The sequence below is a fragment of the Buteo buteo genome, chromosome 31, assembly GCF_964188355.1.
Source record: "Buteo buteo chromosome 31, bButBut1.hap1.1, whole genome shotgun sequence".
Classification (NCBI taxonomy): domain Eukaryota; kingdom Metazoa; phylum Chordata; class Aves; order Accipitriformes; family Accipitridae; genus Buteo; species Buteo buteo.
In genome coordinates, this window is record NC_134201.1 from 875,611 (window position 1) to 899,403 (window position 23,793).

At 51.2% G+C, this 23,793-nt stretch overlaps 2 protein-coding genes and 1 pseudogene across 2 annotated transcripts; 2 read left to right on the forward strand and 1 right to left on the reverse strand.

Moving 5' to 3' along the window:
- The window catches only part of LOC142026102 (olfactory receptor 14A16-like), an 89,007-nt pseudogene that overhangs the window by 32,434 nt on the left and 32,780 nt on the right, over nucleotides 1–23,793 (reverse strand).
- Nucleotides 1,788–2,714, forward strand: LOC142025963 (olfactory receptor 14A16-like). The gene has a single exon (XM_075018711.1). It carries the CDS (start codon nucleotides 1,788–1,790, stop codon nucleotides 2,712–2,714), a length of 927 nt encoding a protein of 308 aa, XP_074874812.1.
- On the forward strand, nucleotides 21,840–22,796 carry LOC142026115 (olfactory receptor 14A16-like). The gene has a single exon (XM_075018951.1). The coding sequence runs from the start codon at nucleotides 21,840–21,842 to the stop codon at nucleotides 22,794–22,796; it is 957 nt and encodes a 318-aa protein (XP_074875052.1).

A 23,793-nucleotide genomic window follows, 5' to 3' on the forward strand; every position in this document is an offset into this window, starting at 1 on the left:
CAACTTTGAGTGATCAGTAGGTCTGCCAAGAGCTTCCTAAAATGCCTTCAGCCACTCCCCTGCCTATGGGCACCACCAGAATCACCTCTGCTGCACCTCTCAGGGTTGTTCTGATCTGCCCTTTACCACCTGCAAAAAGGAGCATGTGCCTGGCCAGTGCCCTGCAAACAGGCATGTTTCTGTAGGGCCAGGGGGAGCGCACAGAGATTGGGATGGGATCTGTGAGTGCTGACAGGGAAAAGAAAAGGCACAGGGAAACACCTCCCAGGAGGAAAATCTCCAGCCAGCAAGAATATAATCAGGGAATGAGATCAGAGGAAATAAAACGCAGAAATGTTGTGGGAGAGAGAATTCAGAAAACTCTGTATGATCTCCTCCAGTGCAGACCCCTTCCTCTGAGCAAGCCCCTTTGGCTCCTCTCCCTCCCAGCAAAGCCTCTGCCCTCAGAGCTGGGGGGTCCAAGGCATGAACCATCTCCTCAGCAGCCAGAGCTCCAGCAGAGCCGTGGGTGCAGCTCTCCAGCCACGTGCCCATTTCCCTCTGCAGAGCTCAGGGCTGAGAGCATCTGCCTGGCACTGTTGGTGTCTGGGAGGAGGTCTGAACAGCTGAGTAAGCAGAACTTTCCTGAGTGCCCGGCTGCCTCTCCCAGCCAGACCCTCACTGTATTTTCCCATGTTTCTCCAGTTGTCTGTGTTGTTTTTATTGTTATTTCATTCTTGCTGTCAGGCCCTCTGGGAATGGGAGTTTTAGCTGCAGGGTCACACACTGACCTTGTGGGTCCTCCTATGCAGGTGTGTCCCTGGAAATGAGGTGTCCCAGCTTTCACCTGTGGGGCTGTGGGCAATGCAGTCTGTGGGGCTGGGGAATGAGCTGGTTTTCCCTGGATTAGATGTAATCATTAGGACATTGGCTATCTCTTTGGGGTGGCTTTCCAAGCTGTGAGCTGTCCTTAAGCAGGGAAGTTGTTCACATAAGCATCTTTGTGTTATCTGAAAGCCCACAGAGAGAGGTGCAGAGATCCTATCTATAACTGAGGAAATGCTGTTGGGTTGATGAAATGAGCCGTGTGTGTCCTTTTGTAGAAAGAGGGTGCTGAGACCTTGAGAAAGGGTGAGACATTTAGTGGTCTGCAGTGGGTCCCTCTCCTTTCAGTAGTGTCTGGTGGCTTTTACTGGTACCATAGGAGTGTGATCGCCCTCCATCTGAAGAAAACTGCAAGCACAGGGTAGCTGGGAACAAGCCCAACCAGTTCCATTCACTCCTCACTAAGCCACAGTGAATCCCTTTGCCTCTCATCTCTCACAGCTGGTCTCTCTGAGTGCAGTAGAAATGCTCATGATTTCTGATTTCAGAGAACACTCCCAGGGCAGGATGGGGGAAAGAGGTAAAAAAACGCAGCCCCCCTAAATCTCCTTTCTGCACCCACATTCTTTAACACTGGGACTGCAGATGCTGACAAGCCCTCCTGTGTTAGGAGTGATTTTATCTGACATATTCTGACTATCAAACCCAGCCCCCCGCCACGTTCCCATCTACCCACTGCAATGGGGCTGGGTCGACTCCTCAAGAGACAACGGGCAGAGGCCCTGCTCCAGCACACAGAGCCACAGAATATGAAGCTGAAGACCAGAGGCAGAATGAAAGTTTCTCCTGAGGAAGGGAAAAGGTAGCGTGTGTGAGAGGAGGAGGGTGTATGAGACATATCTTTGGTTTTGCTCAGAGATGTTTCTGGTAATTTGTCACTGCCTTTTCCTCCTTGGACAGTCCCCCGTGTCCAGAGGAAGCATATGCCCAACAGCAGTTCCATGACTGAGTTCTGCCTCCTGGAATTTGCAGACACACGGGAGCTGCAGCTCTTGCACTTCTGGCTCTTCCTGGGCGTCTACCTGGCTGCCCTCCTGGGAAATGGCCTCATCATCACCACCGTAGCCGGCGACCACCGCCTCCACACACCCATGTACTTCTTCCTCCTCAACCTCTCCTTCCTCGACCTGGGTGCCATTTCCACCACTGTCCCCAAATCCATGGCCAATTCCCTCTGGAACACCAGGGCCATTTCCCACCCAGGATGTGCTGCCCAGGTCTTTCTGTTAGTCTTTTTGATGTCAGCAGAATTGTATCTCCTCACTGTCATGGCCTATGACCGCTACGTTGCCATCTGCAAACCCCTGCACTATGGCACCCTCCTGGGCAGCAGAGCTTGTGTCCACATGGCAGCAGCTGCCTGGGGCTGTGGGTTTCTCCATGCTGTGCTGCACACTGCCAATACATTTTCACTACCATTCTGCAAGGGCAATGCTGTGGACCAATTCTTCTGTGAAATGCCCCAGATCCTCAAGCTCGCCTGCTTGGACTCCTTCTTCAGGGAAGCTGGAGTACTTGTGGTTAGTGTCTTTGTGCACTTCTATTGTTTTGTTTTCATTGTGCTGTCCTATGGGCAGATCTTCAGGGCTGTGCTGAGGATCCCCTCCAAGCAGGGACGGCACAAAGCCTTTTCCACGTGCCTCCCCCACCTGGCTGTGGTGTCCTTGTTTGTAAGCACTGGCATGATTGCCTACCTGAAGCCCCCCTCCATCTCATCCCCATCCCTGGACATGGTGCTTGCAGTTCTGTACTCAGTGGTGCCTCCGGCAGTGAACCCCCTCATCTACAGCATGAGGAACCAAAAGATCAAGAATGGTATTAGGAAACTGATTACATGGACTCCTATTTAGCACCAAGAAACATCCCATCTCTCCACAAATGACTGCCAGGGTATTCCACACCAGTCCTGACCTGTTGTTGTTGTTGTTCTCTTTATTGTTACTGTAATTATTATTTTTCATTTATAATGTTCCTACAGTAACGTTTGGTTTCCTTTCACTTCTAAAGAGGTATGAACCCCCTCTGGAGGGTTACCTGGAGCCTCTGTAAAGGTGTCTAATGCTTGTTGAGAGCTGAACACATTACAACATCTGTGTAATAAAATGAGATCTCTTCTGTGCTGCGCATGAACACTGGGCTTGTCTTCCAATGCCAGAGTCAGGAGTTGCTCAGGGTTCTGCATGACTGCAGGAGCAAAAGCCTCTCAGTCACCTTGTGACCATGTAGAGATCAAGGATTGGATTTAGGGCTCACCCGTCAGTGTCTAGTGACAGTGGAGGCCATGGCTGGTCACTGAGTGACAAACCCAAGGCTGTCACATGTCAGACGGGGCAGACAACGTCATTCTCAAGGGGAAACTGGAGCTGCCTGGAGATCCCCCAGGCTCTCCAGGGATAGAGTGTGCTTGAGATGGGCAGTGAATGGAGCCCCACAAAGTGAGAGAGCACCCAAGGTGGAGTCACCGAAGGTAAAGGGCCAAATTGGTGTATCCACAGGGAAACAAGGACTCTGCAATCCCAGAGGAGGCAGCAGGGACCCCACAGCATGGGTGAAGAGTCTGGAGAGTGATCAGTGTCACCCCCATTCAGTGGAGGTCCACTCATCCCTAGTGTTGACGCAGAGGAAGGCTGTGGGTCACTCAGAATTGCTCTGTCAGGGCTTGCAGGCACTTGGACGTGTCTCAGACCACCCCAGCACTGCAAATGCAGCAGGCCACACAAAAGTGTGAGTAACTAACTGCCACCCTCCATCCCCACTGGTTAGAGAAGGAGCTCAGACCAGGTACTCGCATGCAGGAGCTTCTTTTGTGCACATCTGCACTGCAGCAGGAGGGTGGGTCTGTGGGGTGCATGGGGGAGCTGAATACCCATCCCCTCCGAGGGTTTCTAACCAGAGGCTGGATATCTGCGCTGGCTCAGCAGAGTCACTGCCCTACAGAAGGGGAAATGGACCTCTTGCTGTCACTGCCGAGGGACAGAAATGGGGGTTAACAGAGGGGGAAATCTCCATCTCTTTTAGACACCTGCTCTCGGTGAAATCATGCTCTTGGAATTAGCTGCCCTCCACTCTTTGGAGAGGGAATTCAAGGACGCAGTGAGATAATTGGTTTCAGAGCTATTTTTCACCCAGAATGCCTTGCCCAGCCCTATGCAGTCATGGCACCCATGGTATCTAAGGGCAGGTCTGCAATCTGCTTGGTTTTTCTTGTTGCTGTCTCTGTCATACTTGCGATCCTACAGAAATGTTTGGATTCATCCCAGCTCTGCTAATGGTGAAAACTGCTGTGTGTGACCTAGAAGCATTCTGTAAATGCTTACAACATTATCACAGCTGGCTCCCCAGTGCTATGTCTTTAAAAAGTTTCATCTCACTACCACAGAGACCTTCAGTGCAGGTCCTGAAGACCGAGCTATAATTCAAAAGATCATGAAAGGACATTGTCAAATGTCAGTTCAAATGTGATCTTAGCATAAGCCAGACACATGTGACTACAAAGGCCGAGGTTGGAAAAAGAAGTGTGGGGCTGATGAAAGAGCTCTCTTCTTCGCTGTAGGGAAGCAAGGTCTCAGGGCATGCAGAGTCTGTGTTGGTTCCATGGCTCTCTTGCTTTACTCTTGCAGGAGCAAGACTCTTTTGGTCAAAGGGAGGAGATGACAGGCAGGGGGGAAGAAGACTTGAATACCTCCAAGAATAGGGAGGACACAGCCTCTCTTGGCAACTGACTTCATGGTGAAAACACTACTCCTTGTTGCCTGGTGCCTTCTCTGATCCAGGCTGAACAAGCTTTGCTCCCTCAGTCTTGCCTTAGACGGCAAATGCTCCAGCCTGCCCCCAACCCAACAGTCTCATAGCCCTCTGCTGAGCCTGCTCCAGCTCATCAGTGTCTTGCCTACACCAGGATGGGGGATGGGGCGCAGGAGACCAAAGCTGGACACAGTGTTGTCTAGGTTGTCTAAGAAGCTCTGAGGAGAGAGAGATAAACACTTTCTCTCATCTTCTGGCTGTGTACCTCTTCATACAGCCCAGAATGCTGTTGGTTTTCTTGGCTGACAAGGCACACTGCTGGTTTACGTGCAGTTTGCCATCTACCAAGACCTCCAGGTCATTAATAAAGCTATCAAGCAGAAGAGCTCCCAGGACAGGACAGACCTTTGCAGTACTTCACTTGGTCCTGGCTCCAGGCAGAGTGCTACCTGTTCAGGAGGATGCCCTGTCCTCTCTCAGCAGCTGTGGATGAAGCCCCACAGAGTTGTATGGGTCAAGTTCTCTCCTCGATCCTTGTGCACTGTTGGCATTTCCTCTCCTCCTTGTACAAATTTTGAAGAATTTAAAGGTATTTCATAAGAGGAGAGAGTCAGACCTGAAACTGAGAAGAAAACTACCTTGTCCAAAAAGCTGGAGCTTCCAGGAAGCTTCCAGTTTGAAGGAAATTTTTCAGGAATGGCCACCGGCTCAGTCATGAGGTACAGTTATTGTCTGCTGTACTGACCGAGCTTTGCTGGAGCTCCTTTCAGGTGTAGGGGGCTGCAGGCAAGGAGTTTTTCCTTTCCCCATGTCCTCCAGTCAGTTCGCGGTGGTGCATGGAGGGAGGCCAAGAGAGTGACACAAGAAAAGTTCACACCAGAGACAAGGGAAATCTTTTTCCTCATGAGGACAGCCTAGCACAGGAAGTGGCTGCCCCCAGAAATAATCCCATTTCCATTCTTGGAGGTTTTCAAGTCGTAACTTGGATCAAGTGCTGAGCAACCAGCTCTTACCCCAGAGTTGCCCCTGCTGAGCTGGAGACCTCCTGAGGTCCTTTCCAACCTGAGTGTACTGGTTTTGGCTGGGACAGAGTTACATTTCTTCACAGTAACTTGTATGGGGCTGTGTTTTGGATTTGTGCTGAAAACAGGGTTAATAACACACTGATGATGTAGTTATTGCTGAGCAGCCTTTGCACAGCATTAAGGCTTTTTCTGCTCCTCACGCTGCCCTGCCAGCGAGTAGGCTGTGGGTGCACAAGAAGTTGGGAGGGAACACAGCCGGGACAGCTGGCCCCAACTGACCAAAGGGATATTCCATACCATGTGATGTCATGCTCAGAAATAAAACTGGGGAGGTAGAGGTTGGAAGCAGCTGCTGTTGCTTGGGGATTGGCTGGGCATTGGTGAGCAATTGTCTTCTTTTGCATCACTTGTTTTTCTTGGGTTTTATTTTCCACTTTCTTTGAGGGGTTTTTTGGTTGTTTTTTTTTCTTTTTTTTTTTAGCAAGTTCATCACCAAGCTTGTCATGTAGAGACAACAGCGTGGAGAGAGGGCAGAGGAAAAGTCCAGCATGCTGGTGGGTTGCTCCTTGTGAGGCCTTGTCAGCTGTAGCAAAGTGAGAGTCTGTCAGGACAATGGGCATCGTGAAGCCATCAAGTCAACCAGAGCATAGGGGAGGGCAGTGGAGATGCAGGTAATGGTGACATGATTGGGACCTCAGCTCTGTTAGGGGGCAGCGAGGGACAAGTGCTCTGGAAGGCAGAGCTAGCTGGGAAGTGAGGGGTATCCCCAGGTGAGCAGGGAGGGGGCCTCACCAGCCTGAGCTGCCACCAAGGGAGCAGGGCAGGCCAGGGGGCTGGCAGCTGGAGGCAGTTCAGAGTCCAGGTCATCTGGCGAGGTTCTGATGATGGAGCAGGTCCAGGGTCAAGCCAGGAAGTTGATGCACAGCTTGGGGTCAGGATGAGGCCTGGTAAGCGTTACCTGAGGGGTCAAGCACAGCCCAGAGCTGTCTCCTCTGCAGCAGGACCTCAAGTAGAGGAGCATATCGCCTGCATCTCTCCCCCATTGTGCACGTTCCCCTCTGCCGGAGAAAGGGGCTGAAAGAGACTGCCCTGTGATGCTGCTGTGGAAGGTGGTGTGCACAGCTGGGTAAGGTGGAGGGTCTCCTGGCTGCCCATCTGTCTGTCCCTCGGCAGGAGGATGACACTGTTGCTCCTTGTTTTCCCCATCTGTGCCTGCTGCTCCTGTTCCAGCTCCCAGGCTCTTTGGGACGGGGCGTTCAGTTGCATTGCAGACACTTGACCCTGTTGATCTTGGCATGGAAGTGTCTGCATGGAGGTGCCCAAGTCCCCTTCTAACCTGTTGGGCTCCAGGCAATGTAGACCATGGGGCCTACGTCTATAGCCTACATCATATGGCTATGGGTCCTACGTCTTTTTCGAACCAACACTGTGTTATTGTTTTCTTGTGGGAGTCCTACCAGGCTGTAGGTTGCCCTCCAGTAAGGCACAGCTCTCCCTTTGTGATATCTGTGATACCATCGTGGTATCAGAGAGTCCTTGGTTTGGTCCTCCAAGTCAGGCTACTTATGCATCACACCTTGTTTCTTACTTTCTCCATGTCAAGGCTAAGAAAGGCAGAGGAGTTGGGAGATCTGCACTTTTAAACTGCACTTCTCCTTTTTTTAGCACAGTACAGTTTCTTTCCTGGTGAGTAACTCACAAGTGTGACTGCTGTTTAGCTGAGAGCACATGGCAGCACAGGACAAGCCGTATGGGCAGATCAACTTCTGACTGCAGGAAACTACACCTCCATGGGTCTCTACTTTCACTGAGAGCAACGGAAAGGATTTCTACCGCTGCAGAGAACACCTTCCCAGTGTGATGGGGGCATCTCATAAGTAATTAAAGGTAGAACTAGGCCCCCTCTGCTGCATTTCATGTTGTAGAGAAGAGCGTGTGAGGAGCTGCCTCTGTGGATGCACATGTGCATCAAAGCAGCTCACCTCCATTCCCCATGGAGTGACTGCAGAAACGGTACAGACAATACACTGGTGTGAGGACGGGGTCTGTCTCATTGGAATGAAGACCCCTGGAATGGGGTGGGTGACCCTTGACTTCACATCCCTAGTTATCTCCTGAAGCTTGAGTGGGACCTGGTGGGGATCAGCACAGCGGTTATAGACATGGGTTTAGGCCCACAAGTGCAACAACCTCCAACTGCTGGAAATGGGGAGTCTGCTGAAGACCGGTCGATATCACTGGGCCAAAGAGAAGGATGTCAGAAATTCAAGGCTGGCCTAGGGGAAATGATACTGTCATTGTCTACAGCTAGCTTATGGGATAGTGCAGAGGAGAATGAGTCAGACTCTTCCCAGGTGGGCACAGTGGAAAGTTGAGAAGCCGTGGGAAAAAGTTGGGCCATGGGAAATTCTGACTAGGCTTAAAAGCAAAGAATCTGCACTATAAGGTCTGTCTGGCACTGGGAACGTGCACCCAGAAAGGCTGTGGGATCTCCACAATGGAGATAGTCAAGCCTCAACTAGACATAGTGCCATGGGGGTTTTTGGATCGTAATGGATGACTACTTAATATGGGGCAGAGAGGCACCCATCCGTCATCCCAACCAACCATCTAGAGAGGTTTGCTGCTTGCTGGGGACCAGGATCCAGGTTATTGTGGTGGGACGTCCAAAGCTCATCCGGCCCTCTGACTACTACCCCCTGCTCTTATTCCAAGTGGGCACAAATCACACTGCCAGGGGAAAGAAGTGACAGTATCAGATATGACTACAGGGCTCTGGGGGTGATAGTGAAGGGCATGGGGGCCCAGATGGTGTTCTCCTCAACCTTGTTGGTGAGGGGAAAGGGTGTGAGGAGAAAGGCACTAACAGGACAAGTTAATAATTAACTGCAGAATGGGTGTAGAGGACATGGTTTTGGGTTCTGTGCCCATGGCACCCTCTTTACAGACCAGCATCTGCTTGGGAGAGATGGGATCCACCTCTCTAAGCAGGGCAAAGCTGTTTTTGCCAACAGGCTGGCTGACCTCATAAGCAGGGCTGTAAACTAAGAAGGATGGGGGAGGGAGGGAGTAACCAGCAGTCCTCTAAGGGAGTGATAGATAGGATCACTGAGCAAAGGGCATGGGGTGATGTGATTGGAAGGGATCACAAAATCAGTAAAATGGGGCTCAAGTGGGGTCAACTCCAGCACTTACATGTAAGCAAGGAAATGCCTACAAAGCACCATGGTGGAGAAATCTCTCACACCCTCTCCAGGAACTCAACATGCTGGGCTGCCTCTCTAAAGTGCCTGTACTCTAATGCGTGCAGTACGGGGCATAACCACGAGGATTTAGAGATCTGTATACAGTTGCCGGGCAGCAATCTTGTTGGGGTCATGGAGACATGGTGGGATGGCTCCCATGCCTGGAGTGTTGAAATGGAGAGATACAGGTTCTTGAGGAAGGAGAGGATGGGAAGGCAAGGATGGAGAGTTGCCCTTTGTGTGAGAGAACAGCTGGAGGACATGGCGCTCTGTCTAGGGATGGATAGGGAGCCAATGGAGATCTTAATGGTGAGGATTAAGGAGAGGACAGGAAAGGGTGGTGTTATAGTGGATGTCTGCTATAGGCCACTGGACCAGGAAGAAGAAGTATATGTGGTCCTCAATGGACAGGTAGGAGCAGCCTCACATTGGCAGGCCCTGGTCCTCATGGGAGACTTCAACCACCCCAATATCTGCTCAAAGGACAACACAGCAGGGTATAAGCAACCCAGGAGGTTCTGTGGAGTCCAATGATGATAAATTCCTCACCCAAGTGATAGAGGAGCCAACAAGGAGAGGTGCTCTGCTGGACCTCCTCCTCACCAACAAGGAGGGGCTTGTTGGGGATGTGAAGGTCAAAGACGGCCTTGTGACTATGAGATGGGGCTGTAGTGACCATGAGATGGTGGAGTTCAGGATCCTGAGGGGAAGGAGGAAGGTAAAAACAATCTCAGAACGGCAGATTTAAGGTGAGTAGAGTTTGGCCTCTTCAAGTATCTGCTTGGAAGAGCCCCATGGGATGTGGCCCTGGAGGGAAGGTGTGCCTGAGAAAGCTGGTTAATATTCAAGGATCACCACCTCCAAGCTCAAGAGGGGTGCAGCCCATCAAATATGATATTGGGCAAAAATGCCTAGAGGGCTGCGTGGATGAACAAGTTGCTCCTGGCCAAACTCAAACACAAAAAGGAAGCATTCAGAGGGTGGCAACAAGGACAGGTAACCTAGGAGGAACACAGAGATGCTGTCTGAGCATGCCGGGGCAAAGGTAGGAAAGGTAAAGTCCAAATGGCATGGAATTTGGTGAGGGATGTCAAAGAAAACAAGAAGGGCTTCTGTAAGTAGACAGGTAACAAAAGGAAAACGACGGAAAAATGTGGGCCCATTGCTCAGTGAGACTGGGGACCTGATGACACAGGACGTGGGAAAGGCTGAGGCATGGAATGCCTTCATTGCCTCAGTAGCTGCTAGCAAGACTGGCCTTCAGAAATCCCAGCTGCCAGAGACCAGGGGGAAAGTATGGAGCATGGACATCTGCCTTGGTGGAAGAGGATCAGATCAGGGAAGACTTTGGCAAACTGGACATACATAGGTCCCCGCGCCTTTACTACTTTCTTATCGTTCATGTGCCTGGAAATGCTTTCCATGATTAGCTGCTCCATCACCTTCCCAGGGGTGGAGGTGAGTCTGACTTGCCTGTAGTTCCCTGGGTCGTCCTTCTTTTCTTTCTTGAAGACACGAGTGACATTTGCTTTCCACATCTCTGCTCTGGGGCTCTTTATGTCTGTGCTCTAGGCCTCTGTGTATCACTTGAGGTCTGGCATTGGCGGGCCATGGTGTTATGCCATTGTACATCCCATAAAGTTGTGGCCAGATCAGAAAAAAGGGATGATGCGATGGAAGTGATAGCAGGTGTGTCCATTTCTTGTTGGCAAAGAAATATAGGGTGATCTGTCCAACTGCTCCAACCTTCATTGCTCCAAGCTCCCTGTAGATAGGAAATGTGGATGTACAATATTACAATTGGTTGGGTTGGTGGGAAAGAGACTGTTGGGGAGTCTGTAGTCCAACCTCCAGGCTGGCTGTGACTTTGAGGATCAAGGAAGATCTCCAAAGGTGGACATCATAACAACACTTCTCCTAGTCTATTTTATTTTTCCCTAAGGCTCAGCCTAAAGCTCCCAAGAGGCAATTTGTGTCTGTTGCCTCTGTCATATCATTGGCCACTGCAGAAGGGAGCTTGGCTCCACCATCTCTCCAGGTAGCTGTAGGCTCTTATGAGGTGGCCCCAGGCCTCCTTCAGCAGCCTAGAGAGGCTGAGTTCCCTCAGACTCTCCTCACAGCTCGTGCCTTAAGCCCCTCACTCCACCTTGGCAGACCTCCTCTGGACCTTCTCCAGCTCCTCCACTCTCCTTTTGAAATGGGAGGCCCACTGGCTCATATGGCATCATCCTGCTGCCCAGGCCCTTCTCCTCAGAGCACTCCTTAGCCGGCCACATCTCTACCCATGCTGCTGCATGGAGTTGTTGTGCAGTTTGTGGGTTGGGACAAAAACAGATAATAGGTGAATGAAAAAAGATTTAAACAAATATAAACACAACCCAACAGGTAATGCAAAGGCAATCACTTGCCACCTCCCACAAGCAGACTGACACCCAGCCAGTCTCCCTTCAACAGACACCTTGAACGACAGGAAACTCCACGGACTTCTTCCTCTGCCCGAGCTTTTATTGCTGAGCATGACGTCATATGGTATGGAATATCCCTTTTGTCAGATGAGGTCAGCTGGCCTGGCTGTGTCCCATTCTGTCCCAGCTTCTTGCCCACCCCCAGCCTACTCGCTGGGAGGGAGCAGAGTCAGAAACAGAGAAGGCCTTGACGCTGTGCAAACACTATTCAGCAACAGCTAAAACGCTGGTGTGTTATCAACACTGTTTCAGGCACCAATGCAAAACATGACACCATAGGGGCTGCTACGAAGGAAGTGAACCCCACCCCAGCCAGACCCAGGACACTTGAACCAGGGTCCCAGAAATGGACACAGTAGTGTACAGGTGGTTTGACAAGTGATGGGCAGGGGACACAATAATTTCCCTCACTCTTTTGGAGAGGCTCTTCTTGCTACACTCCAGGACACTGCTGGCCACCTCTGCTACCAGGTAGCCCTGGATCATGTGGATCACTGCTGGATCGTGTTTTGCCTTCTGTCCCCCAGCACCACCAGGGCTGTTTCCTCAGAGAAGCTCTCTGGCCAGGCAGTCCCCTTCCCCTGCCACTGCAGGCTGTTAGTCTATCCCAGGTGCAGGATCTGGCCTTTGTCTTTCTTGTATCTCACAAAGTCCCTGACAGGACAGTCCTTCTGCCTGCTAGGGTTCCCCTGAATGGCATCCCAAGGCACAGGAATGCTCCTCCCAATATAGTGACATCAACAAATGTGGTGACAGTTGCCTCCTCTGGGTCATGCATACAGGTGTTAAACTGCACAGCGCCCAGGAGACTCCCCTGTGCAGCCCCACAATGCCCCAGTATGTCCCACTGGCCTCCAGGTAGGGTACGGCCCCTTCAACACTGTCCTCTCAGCGTCATCATCCAACTGGTGTTTTGCCCATCTCTTTGTCTATACATCCAGACCATAAAGTCCTAACTTGAGTAGAAGGATATTGAGGGAGACCGTGCCAAAATTCTTGCTGAAGTGGAGGTAAACAACATCCACTGTGCCCCCTTCATGCACAAATGCACTTCCTTCATCATGACGGCAATCAGGTTGGCAAGGCCTGATTTACCCTTGGAAGTCCATGCCAAAGTTGTCCTATTTTAGGTGCCCATAAATGTCACCCATGAGGAGTCACTCAATGGCACTCTCCTCATCAAAGTGACCTTGTACAGCCTGCCGTTCCCTGGGTTGCACTTTTGGCCTCTTTAGAAGATGGGCACAACGTTGGGTTGTGTTCAGTCTCAAGAGACCCCTACCAATTCCATGACACTTTAAAGAGGACGTTCCAAAGAAATATCAGTTCTCCCCTGTAACTTCGTTGCCACTATTCTGCCTGTCCTACGGTGTATTTAGTTGCTCTAGTCTTTCATATACTTACACTTGGCCTGATACAATGACCATTTCTGAAAGTCATCTTTTCAGATGCAGACTGCCTGGGCAAAGGCCCTTTCCATGATGCTCCACTGCTCTCCTTCCGTTACTCTTTGTTCATCAAGATACCTCTCCCCTATGCAGCTGCTTTGAGCTTCAGGGAGCTAAGAGCTTGCCTGTCCTCCAGTAGCCTAATTGCCTCTTTAGCCAATTCTTTAATTGTGTTTATCTCTAACTTTTTAGTATCTGTCACAAACATTTCTCATAAGACTATCCCTTGTAGAAAGGCAGCCTCATTAGCAGCAGCTTGTACTTCGCATGTGGTTGAGGAGTGTGACTTATTGTTTGTGAAACGTAAAAATTATTTACTTTGTTTTGCTTGCAAATAGGAAGAATTCTTCTGGGCCTGTGTGCAGCCAGTTCTCTAAGGAGAGCAGGGGGGAGATGATGCAATGGAGCTGTAACCTCCAGCTGTAGAGATCAGTGGAGAAGCCTGAGGCAAGGGACAGAGATGTAAGCCCCCAGGTGGCCAATGTCAGAAGTGCTGAGGTTTGAGAGGTGAGGAACAAGGGTGTCCATCCAGTCTCAGACCTCAAGGGACTGTTTTTCCTACCTGTCTAGACCTCCAGAGGAGACACTCTGGATCATTATCACTTGGAGAATGCTTCTATCACCTCTTCTCTATACTGAAAAGTAAGACAAACTATCCTTTAAAAGAAAAAATTCATGGGTATAGGTGCACTTTGAAATCATCCTCCTTAACTACACTAGGAAGTTTTTCTAATTAGCTGTACAAGTCTTGAAGACTTGAAGAAAATTGCAGGAAGAAACAAGGCTCGTTAGGGCTTTCTGTATCTTAATGAGCCCCATGGTGTGTTTGAGGCTGAGTCCATGAACCTCAGCTACTGAGAGCAGACTGAAATGAAGTTCTCAAGAAGTCAAAGTCACAAGCAAAGTACCTGGAAGCATTAATGGGCCCCACTGAGGGCCATTCCTGGCAAAGCCTCCCCAGGGACTCGTTAGAGCAGAAAATTGGAGGCTGTGATTGCAGGTAGGCAAAAGCACTGTGCAGGTGGCTGTAATGCTGAGGAAACCCTTGCTTTGTTTTATGCAGCAGAAAGGCCAAGCCCTGATCCCCAGGCCCTGGGAAGGCAGATCCTGTCCCTCATGCATGGCTCAGGCCTCTTCCTGGGTCAGCAGGATGTAAGGGTGAGCAATGCCAAGTGTAGGGAAACTGTGCAACACCTCCCAGCCTCCCCAAGCAGAGGTGAGGAAGGAACTAAGTCCAGAGCCTCAAAACCAGTTTTGCCTGGTAGGCCTTGGTGGCAGAGGCAGCTGACAAAGCCAAGACAACAAATACCTTGGACCTGTTCTGCCTTTCAGCCTTGCCAGAGCACTTGGCCATCTCTACTGCAGGCTGTCATAACCTGTCCCATGCCTTCTCTTTCCCTTCAGGCTGTTGACGTCCATCTTGCTTTCCCACCTAGCTCTCACCCCAGGATTTCTATTCCTTCACTGATGTCTCTCCAGCCTGGCTGGATTTTCCTTGAAACACAACGCTGTGGGCTGATCCAGGCTCTCTCTGGGTGACTCTTGCACCACAAGGCTACCCTCTGAGTGACATTTCTTTCTCAACACATCCAGTCTGAACCTTCCAAGCTGCGCTTTGTGCAGGTTTCCTTCTCTTCACACTTCTCCAAAAAAAGCTCCACCATCTCTGAAGCCACCCTTCAGGCAGGTGCACTCTACTACCATAGTGCCCTGAGCCTCCACTTCACCAGGCTGAAGAAGCCCAAGTCCCTCAGCCTCTCCAAAGAGGCCCCAATGCCCATCCTGGCAGATTTCCTCTGGGACCACTCCAGTTCCTTCCAGCTCCTCCAGACCTGGGAACCCCACGCCCAGACACACCAGTCCAGATGTGGCCACATCAGTGCCGAGGCCAGAGGGGTGATAACAGCCTTGCCTGGGTGGCCACACTCCTCCTAATACAGCCCTCTATGTAGTTGGCCTTATTCACTGTTTGTAGCGTTTGCTCTCTCAAATGCCATTTTAAATGGTACTGCACCGAGGCAGCGTGCTTTCCTTACTGGGGATGTAACAAACCAGAACCTCCAGGTACAGAACAACAACCAAGGCATGTGACTGCTGCTGGCTATCAGATTCTCAGGCAGAAGTGATGTCATAGCCAACATGCCAGCCATGTGTCTCCTGTGGGCCAATGACCCCAAGAGATTGGAGATTCCAATGACCTCACACTCACCTTCATGGCCACGTGCATCCTTCTGGCCTATGAGCTTCTCAGTCATAATTGGTGTCAGAATGATAGCCTAACCCATCAGCCTTCTTGTGGCATGTCAGCTGACCAGACAGAAGTAACCTCACCATGATCTTCCAAGCCACATGAGTGCTGCTGTCCCGTCACGTACTCAGGCAGAAGAGGTGTGAGAACCCATATCCGAGCCCTCTTCCTGGACAGGCCTACCAGGTACTTAGGGAAAGGGACTCTCCCAATCAACATGCTTTTGCTGGGCCTGGCAGAGACACTGGCAGATGTGAGCGTAAAAGCAGATATCCCAGCCATGAGTCAAGGGCTGACCTATCAGCTCCTTCAGAAAGAAGTGACCTCACAGTCCCTTTCCCAGCCATCTTCCTGCTGCTGGCCTATCAACTCCAAGGACAGAAGGGACCTCCCAGACACCTCCCCAGCCTTGTGCCACCTGCTGTCCCATGAGATCCTGAGGCACAGCTGTCCTCACCATAGCATTCCCACCCATCTCCTCCTTGTGGTTTACGAGCTCATCAGATACAGGTCACCTCACATTCCTCTCCCAATGCCATGCGACTGTTCTGGGACCTCACGATCCCTGCCCCGGTCCCGAGGGGCCAAACAGCTTAAGTAAGGTTGAAGAGAGGTGACCAAGATGAGGGCAGTAGAGCGTGGGAAAGAGAGCTTCAGGGATTCGGTGTTGAGGTAGGAGCTTAGGGATTAGAGCTCACCTTTCAGGGTTGGGGATTAGGCAAAGGCTTAGGGAGAAAGTTTGGTGTTCTGCTGAGGTTCCCTGGCTAGAGTTTAAGGTGTGGGCTAGCATGGTGGGTTAGGGTTTTGTTTAATATTAGGGTGAGGGCTAGGATTAAGGCTAACATGTTAATACTAGGGGCAGAGGCTAGGGGCTAGGCTGAGCAACCGGGTAAGTGTGAGGGTAAGGGGTTATGGGTTTGGGATTTAGCTTAGATGTAAGCTGTGAGGTAAGGGATAGCTGAAGCTCAGTTAGGTTAGTAACAGTGGATTACTGCCAGGCGGAGGAGGAGTATTTAGGGGTAGGGTTAGGGCTTAAGGTTACTAGTTAGAGATAGTGAAAGGGCTTAACAGGAATGTTTTCACAGTCAGTGTTTTCACAGCAATGTCCCCTTAACCCATTTTACCTCTTCAAAATCTTTCATGTCTCTTTTCTGAGCCCCTCTTTGCTCTCCCAAATCTCCCATTTCTTTTGCCCAGTCTTCTCCTGACCTCCCTAAATGTGTCATCTTGTCACCCACCTATGCAGGAGTGTCTCCTTGTAAAACTCCAAGTGATTTCCATTTGCTGAACCACAGAGTTTCTCAAGGTCCCCGTGGACTGAAGAACCGGTTGGTCAGCTTCTCATGGTTGCGTGCAGCTCGCTCATCTTGATTGGGGTGTCTGCCACAAGATAACAGCATGAGGACTTGCAGGCCCTTACAAATCCCCTCTCCTGGAGAAACTGTGGGGTCCTGGGGTTCTGGTAGGGATAAGGCCATAGGTCTGGACCCACAGGCAAAGTTGCCTGTTATGGCAGAGAGCGTCAGGAACAGGCGGAGCTCTGCCTGGGAATGGACGATGAGTCAGATGAGAGCTGAAGGGTCATGGGCAACCCTGTGGCGGGTGGATGTCTTCTACGGTGCCCCTGATGAGGAAGAGGAAGTAGATGAGGCCTTCTTCAGAGAACTGGAAGAAGCCTCCTGTTTGCAGGCCCCGGTCCTCATGTCAGGCCTAAACTATCCCAACATTTGCTGAAGGGGACACATGGCAAGGCAAAAGCCATCCAGAAGGTGTTTGGAGTTCATTGACAATGTCTTCCTGACAAGGGTGAGTGAGGAGCCAGTGAAGGGGAGTGTCCTGCAGGACGTCATCCTTGGAAACAAGGAAGAGCTCGTCAGGGGTGTAACAGTCAGGGGTGAGAAAATAGAGTTAAGGTTCCTGAGAGAAGGGAACAAGGCAAAGAGCAGGACTTCAGGAGAGCAGGCTTTGGTCTGCCAAGGGACATCCTTGTCAGTATCCCATGGGATATGGTCCTGCAGAGAAGAGGGGAGAGCTGTTTGATGGTCAAGGCTTTCCGCTTCAAGCTCCAGAACAGTACACCAGGACATGCAGGAAGTCAAGCAACATTGCAGGAGGCTGGTGTGGGTGAGAAAGGAGCTCCAGACAAAAGTCAAGCATGAAGAGGAAGCACAGAGAAGGTGGAAGCTGGCTGCTTCCCAGCCTCAGTGGTTCTGTGATTCTGTGCCGGAGAGAGCCGTGTATGTGTATGTCTGTGTGTTTGTCTGTGCATGAGGGAGCTCTTGCTGTGAGGCCATCTCCAACTTTCTGTTGGGCCAAGGTCTGGTTAGGGGGAATGCGCAGCCCCGCCAAGCCTCGGTCCTTCCCCAGACCCTGGCAGACCCTGGAGCAGAGCTGTCTGCAAAGCCCCACATGGGACAAGGCTTCAGCAGGAAAGGGGTCGGATGCTGGAGAAGCTGCAAAAGTAGGAGGGTCATTGGGGAATTTTGATATGAAGGCCATCATAGGGATCACAATGAGGGGAACTTTCCCACCCCTTACTCTACCCTCTCCCATGCTGTGCCTGCAGAGTGGGGCTGTAAGGCCAAGTGTGGGCAGAGCTGCTGGGCCAGCACAGGGACAGGCCAGTGACAGGGGCCATGAAGCAGCTGCCAGGAGGTGTCAGCAAGGACAGGTACAAAGCAGGAATTTCTATATATTTCATTTGTTGTGGAAGCATGAGTGTAGGAAAAGAAAAGCTCAACTGAAGATGCTGGTGGCAAGGGAAGTCAAAAGCAAACAGAAGAGCTTTGGTCACTTCTGAGAGACCAAGGCTGAACAAGGAAAATGCAGGGCTGCTGCTGAATGGGGAAGGTGATCTGATAACAGTAGGCACAGCTGGGGCTGAAGGAATGAATGCCTGCTGTGCCTGAGTCTTTTCTGAAATGGTCTCCAGGCCCCTGTGCTCAGGGAAAGGCTTCAAGGAAGACGAGAGCATGCACTGGCATGAAAGTCAGGAAATCCCGCAAGGACAGATGCCAGTTTCTGTCCCTTCAGGGGTCTAACCTTGGCAATGGCAAGGGCAGGGGGTTGCCTGGCTGGAAGGAGGCGTTTTGGAAAGGTGTTGGTGGACAGCGAGATGGACAGGATGCAGCCGTGTGCCTTGGAAGCAAGGAAGGACAGGAGGACCCTGAGCTATATGAACAGGAGCACGGCCAGGTGATTAAGGGAAGGGATTATATCGAACACTGTGTCCAGATTTCAGATCCCAGTACAGGAAAGATGTTGGCAAGCTGGAACAACTTTAGCAAAGGGCCCCCATAATGGTCCGAGGCAGGAACACCTTATCTGTGTGGAGCGGCTGAGGGAGCAGGGCTTGTCCAGCCTGGAGAAAGGAAGATCTTGCGTGAAACATGTAGCAGCATTGCAGTGTTCCCAGGAAGACTGAGTCAGGCTCACGTCCATGGTACAAGACAAAAGGACAAGAGGCAATGGGCTGAAACAAGGTGGTTAGTGCACATATAGAGAAATATGCTTCCAACATGAGGATAGTCAAATGCTGGAAGCTGTTTTGCAGGGACTTTGTGCGGGCTTTATCCCAGAATGTGACCAAAGCATCTTTGGATAAAGCCCTGAGTAATCTGGTCTGGGCCTGCTTTGAGTAGGAGGTTGACCGAGAGACTTCTGCGGTCCCTTCCAGCCTAAATGGTGCTGGCCTTCCTTCTCCTTCATCTTTTCAAATGAGAGAAATCTCTCAGGTTCTCCCTGACCACAGAAATAATTCGCATCAGGTGCAGAGCTGCTTCACAGTTGACACCAAACAACCTTGGCCACATCATTTGCTTCTCTTTTTATTCCCCCCACCCAAGCTCTTCTCTTGTACTGTTGCAAAACCTACCAAGAGGAACAACCTACCCTCTTAATCCTTTCCACATTGGTCTTTCATTTCTTGCTTCATATCCTATTTCTGAGATGGTTGCTGTGGTATTTTCAACTTTGGGTAGCACCTTGGGTTAACTTTCCTCACAGCAGCTCCTACGGTGCTTTGCATTGGTGGCCAAAACAGTGTTAATAACACTGCCGTGTTTTAGCTATTGCTAAGCAGTGCTTGCACAGTGTCAAGGCTTTCTCTGTTTCTCTCTATGCCCCCTCAATGAGTAGTTTGGATTGCTTGACACTAGAAGAGCAGGGGATGTCATTTAGCAAGACCAAGCTTCTTGCTCTATATTGGTGTCTGTGTCCCTGTTTTTGGTAGCGGATGGGCAGCAGGAGCCCCTGGGAGAAGAGACAATGGGTTATCCCATGCCAGACACAGCCAAGTCCAGCCAGCTCTGCAACAGACCTGCTGCTGGCAAAAGCTAACCCATCAGCAAAGCTGGCGGCACCTCTGTGAAAGTGTATTTAAGAAAGGGCACAAATGCCAGAGTGGAACAGGAGTAAGGAAAAGAGAGAGAGAGGAAAAGAGAGAGTCAAGAGGAATCCCACCTCCTGTGGCTTTGTGGAGTGCATGGGAGAGAGCTGAGTCTCCTTCAAATGCCATGAATAGAAACGCAGATGAAACACCACCATTGACCAAGAGATCACTTCTGCCTGTAGGTGTAAAGGAGATCCCTGCCTTTCACTGTCTGAGTATCATGTCTAAAAAACAACACAAAAAAAGTGGTACATTAAAAGTAACTCTGAGAGAAGGATTATATTTCTGGAAAGAAAAAAAAGGTCTCATGTAGATGTAACTTTGTCTCTGAGTGGAAAATTTTATTTCATTAAAGAAGTGGCTCTCTGCCGCTGAGGGAGGGAACATCAGTGATTGCCTCAGCCTGTTTCCCAGCAGGTTCCCCTGGAGCCACAGGGACACCTGGAGGGAGCCCAGAGGGGGCAGAGAAAGGGCTGCCTTGGGCTGCTCCTCTGCTGCTGAGCTGGGCTGGGCTCCTGGGCTGGAGGGAGCTCATGGCAAGCAGGCAGCACTGCCGAGAGACAGCTCTGCCCAGGAGCAGCTCCTCTGCAAAGCGCAGCAGGGCTGAGGGCACTGCCTGCAGGCACCGACCGGAGAGGAGTGATGCAGAGAGGTTTTAAAGGCGGTCTGGGGTGAGAGGATGCAGAGAGCTGACTCAAAGAGAATTCTTCACAGCCCTCTGCACAGTAAGTCTCTGGGTGCAGGGAAAAGCTGTGTGCTGGGGCAGGGACTCTGCCGCTGGTCAGGGTAAGGACTCAGTCTGCCTGGGGAACTGTAACAGCAGAGTGGGGAGAAGCTGTGGGTGGAAGAAACAGCTTGCAGAATTGCAGGGTCCTTCTGCTGACAAGAGGGTGCTGTGTGGGTCAGGGCAGCTCACAGCTCCAGATCACCCCCAGGACGTTTCCAAGGGCACTTTTCAAGAGGAAGGTCAAAGCAGGGATTGCTATAAAGTTAAGGAGCTTTCCTGAGTCTATGTTTTCTGTTTCCTAGTCTTGTGGAATCTGGGGGGAGAAATGCAGAAGGAATTGTCTTGCTTGAACCAGTCCCTGAGACTCCTGAGCTGTAACTTGGAGTGATCAGTAAGTCTGAGAGGAGCCTCCTGAAGTAGAGCACAGGGACTGAGAACAACTGCCTGGCTGTGCTGGTGTCTGGGAGGTGGCATGCACAGCTGGGTAAGGGTAACTCTTTCCTGAGACAGCAGCTGCCTCTCCCCTTGCCTCTCTGAGCCAGTCGATCTCTGCTTTTTCCTTGGTTCTCCACTTGTCTGTGTTACTCTCATCTTGTTGCTGCTGTCTGTTTCTCTGGGGATGGGAATTTCACCTGCAGAGTTACACACTGATCCTGTGGGTCCTCCCATGCAGGTGTGTCCATGGGAAAAAGTGTCCCAGCTTTCCTATCGTCTGAGGGGTTATGCTCAATGGTGTCTGTGGGGCTGGGGAATGAGCTGATTCTCCCTTACAGAGATGCCATCACATCAGGTCACTTGGCTATCACCTCCGAGTGTCCTTCCAAACTGTTAGCTGCCCTGCAGGATGCAAACCTTTCTCACAGCAGCTTTCTGTGATCCGAAAGCCCCATGGAGAAGCACAGAGATGCTAGGACTGAGGACATGCTCTTGAGCTGGTGAAATCAGCCTGGTGTGTCCTTGGCTAGAAGCAGGGTGCTGAGTCTTTGAGAAAGGGGGAGACATTTGGTGGTCTGCAGTGGATGTCTCTGCTCTCAGCAGTGTCTGGTGGCTTTTCAGGGTAAAACAGGGGAGTGTGATCACCCTCCATCTCAGAAAGGTGCAAGCACAGTGCAAGTGGGAACTAGACAGAAGGACAGAGCAGGTCCCCCTCTCTCTGCACTAAGCCACAGGCAATCCTCTTGACTTGCCTGGCTCACGCTGTTCTCCCGGAGTGCAGCAGAAAAGCTGAAGTTTCCCGAGATGTAAGAAAACTCCCCAGGGGCGATGTGGGCAGCTGTAAAAAACCCTAGAACTCTTAAACTGCTTTTGCCTTCCTGATTCCTTAGCACTGGGAGTGCAGATGCAGCCAATCCCGTCTGTGTTAGAAGCGGTTTCAGCTGACAAAGTCAAACACCAGACTGGCCCCTGCCCGCACCAATCCCATGAACCCACTGCTGCAGAGCAGGGCTGACTTTCCAAGAGCCCATGGGCAGAGGCCCTGCTCTTCATTGCACGCTCAGCCAGCACCAAGCTGGGCTCCAGCCACAGACCTGAAGGAAGGTCTCCAGGAAAAGGACAAGGGTCTGTGTGTGTGAGAGTGGGAGGGCCTATGGGAAATGGCTGTGATATTGCTCAGACAATAATGCCCTGACTCTTCACTGTCTTTTTTCTACTTTGACAGCAACACATTCCCAGGGGATGAAGATGTCCAACGGAAGCTCCATCACCCAGTTCCTCCTCCTGACATTTGCAGACAGACGGGAGCTGCAGCTCTTGCACTTCTGGCTCTTCCTGGGCATCTACCTGGCTGCCCTCCTGGGAAATGGCCTCGTCATCACCGCTGTAGCCTGTGACCACCACCTCCACACAGCCATGTACTTCTTCCTCCTCAACCTCTCCCTCCTCGACTTGGGCTCCATCTCCACCACTGTCCCTAAAGCCATGGCCAACTCCCTCTGGAACAATAGGGCCATCTCCTATGCAGGATGTGCTGCCCAGGTCTTTCTGTTAGTATTTTTGATCTCAGCAGAGTGTTTTCTTCTCACTGTCATGGCCTATGACCGCTACGTTGCCATCTGCAAACCCCTGCACTACAGGACCCTCCTGGGCAGCAGAGCTTGTGTCCACATGGCAGCAGCTGCCTGGGGCTGTGGGTTCCTCAATGCTGTGCTGCACACTGCCAATACATTTTCACTACCCCTCTGCCAAGGCAATGCTGTGGACCAGTTCTTCTGTGAAATCCCCCAGATCCTCAAGCTCTCCTGCTCAGATGCCTACCTCAGGGAAGTTGGGGTACTTGTGGTTAGTGCCTGTTTAGTCTTTGGTTGTTTTGTTTTCATTGTGCTGTCCTATGTGCAGATCTTCAGGGCTGTGCTGAGGGTCCCCTCCGAGCAGGGACGTCACAAAGCCTTTTCCACGTGCCTCCCTCACCTGGTTGTGGTCTCCTTGTTTGTAAGCACTGCCACAATTGCCTACCTGAAGCCCCCCTCCATCTCCTCCCCATCCCTGGACCTGCTGGTGGCAGTTCTGTACTCCGTGGTGCCTCCAGCCGTGAACCCACTCATCTACAGCATGAGAAACCATGAGATCAAGGGTGCCTTCAGAAGAATAACGACTGGATGCTTTTCAGAAGGGATAAACTGTCTCTTGTCTTCTGCATAGTACTTGTATTTCATTACAGACCCCACCTGTCTTTTGCTGGTCTTTTTATGGTGATTTTGGGTGTGGTTTTATTCCTTCCATTTCACTTTGTTTTACTTATCTGAATGCTTTCCACAAAGAAATGTCTTTATTTCTCTGCTTTCTAATTCATAGTCTGTCCAGGCTTTTCTGTGCCCTGGAAGCTCTGCAAATAAGGAGCCATACCCTCTGTGTGTTTAAACAGAATAAAGGGCCCTGCAGTGTCTTTTTTTCCTGAGATCCTTCCTCCAAGACCTTCTCTGCAGCTGCAGGGAGCAGTGCCTGTGTGTAGAGGGGAAGAAGAAAGGAGTCCCAGCAGAGCAGCAGTGCCAGGGAGCACCAGCGCTTGGTCTTTTCTGACCTTCTCTCTTCCCACTTCCATACTTTCCTTCTGAACCCTTGGGTTGGTGGAAGGCCTGAGTGCTCTTGAAGCTTGGTTAGAGTCCTGCTGTGTGTCAGGCCTGTGATTGCAGGCAAGGACAGGCAATGGGCACTTGTGTGACAGAGCTGGGCTCCATAGCAGCATTTCCATCATACAAGGGGATCTCCTCAGGCCTTGTGCCACAGGTGCCTCTCCCCCTGGGGCTCAGCCCTCTCCACCCCCGAGGAGCTGCTGTGCCCTTCAGAGGGTCTGGGGCTGTGGGGTGAGTGCCCAGAGCTCTGCTGCACCCTGTGGTGGGCACTGCTGTGGGGCCATGCCAGACTGGGCTGTGCTGGGGAGAGGGCAGGGGAGGTGGAAAGAGTTCAAGGGAACTGGGAAGAGTTTAGGGCGAGCTGTGCTGGGCTGGAAAGTGCCCAGGAGAGAAAAATATCAGTGTATAGCTTTTAGAGTGTGACCACGCAGGGCAAGGACTCACACTGGGGTTTTGTCGTTCAGAGCTAGGGCTTGTGGCAAGCATGGAAGACATGCAGGTGTAGGGGAGAGGGGGAGTCTGGTCTGTGCCCTTGGTGGTGTGGACAGACTTCAAAGGTGGCTCAG

Excerpts from the sequence above, each read along its gene's own strand:
- LOC142025963 (XM_075018711.1), top strand. The coding sequence starts at position 1,788 with ATGCCCAACAGCAGTTCCATGACTGAGTTCTGCCTCCTGGAATTTGCA.
- LOC142026115 (XM_075018951.1), top strand. The coding sequence starts at position 21,840 with ATGTCCAACGGAAGCTCCATCACCCAGTTCCTCCTCCTGACATTTGCA.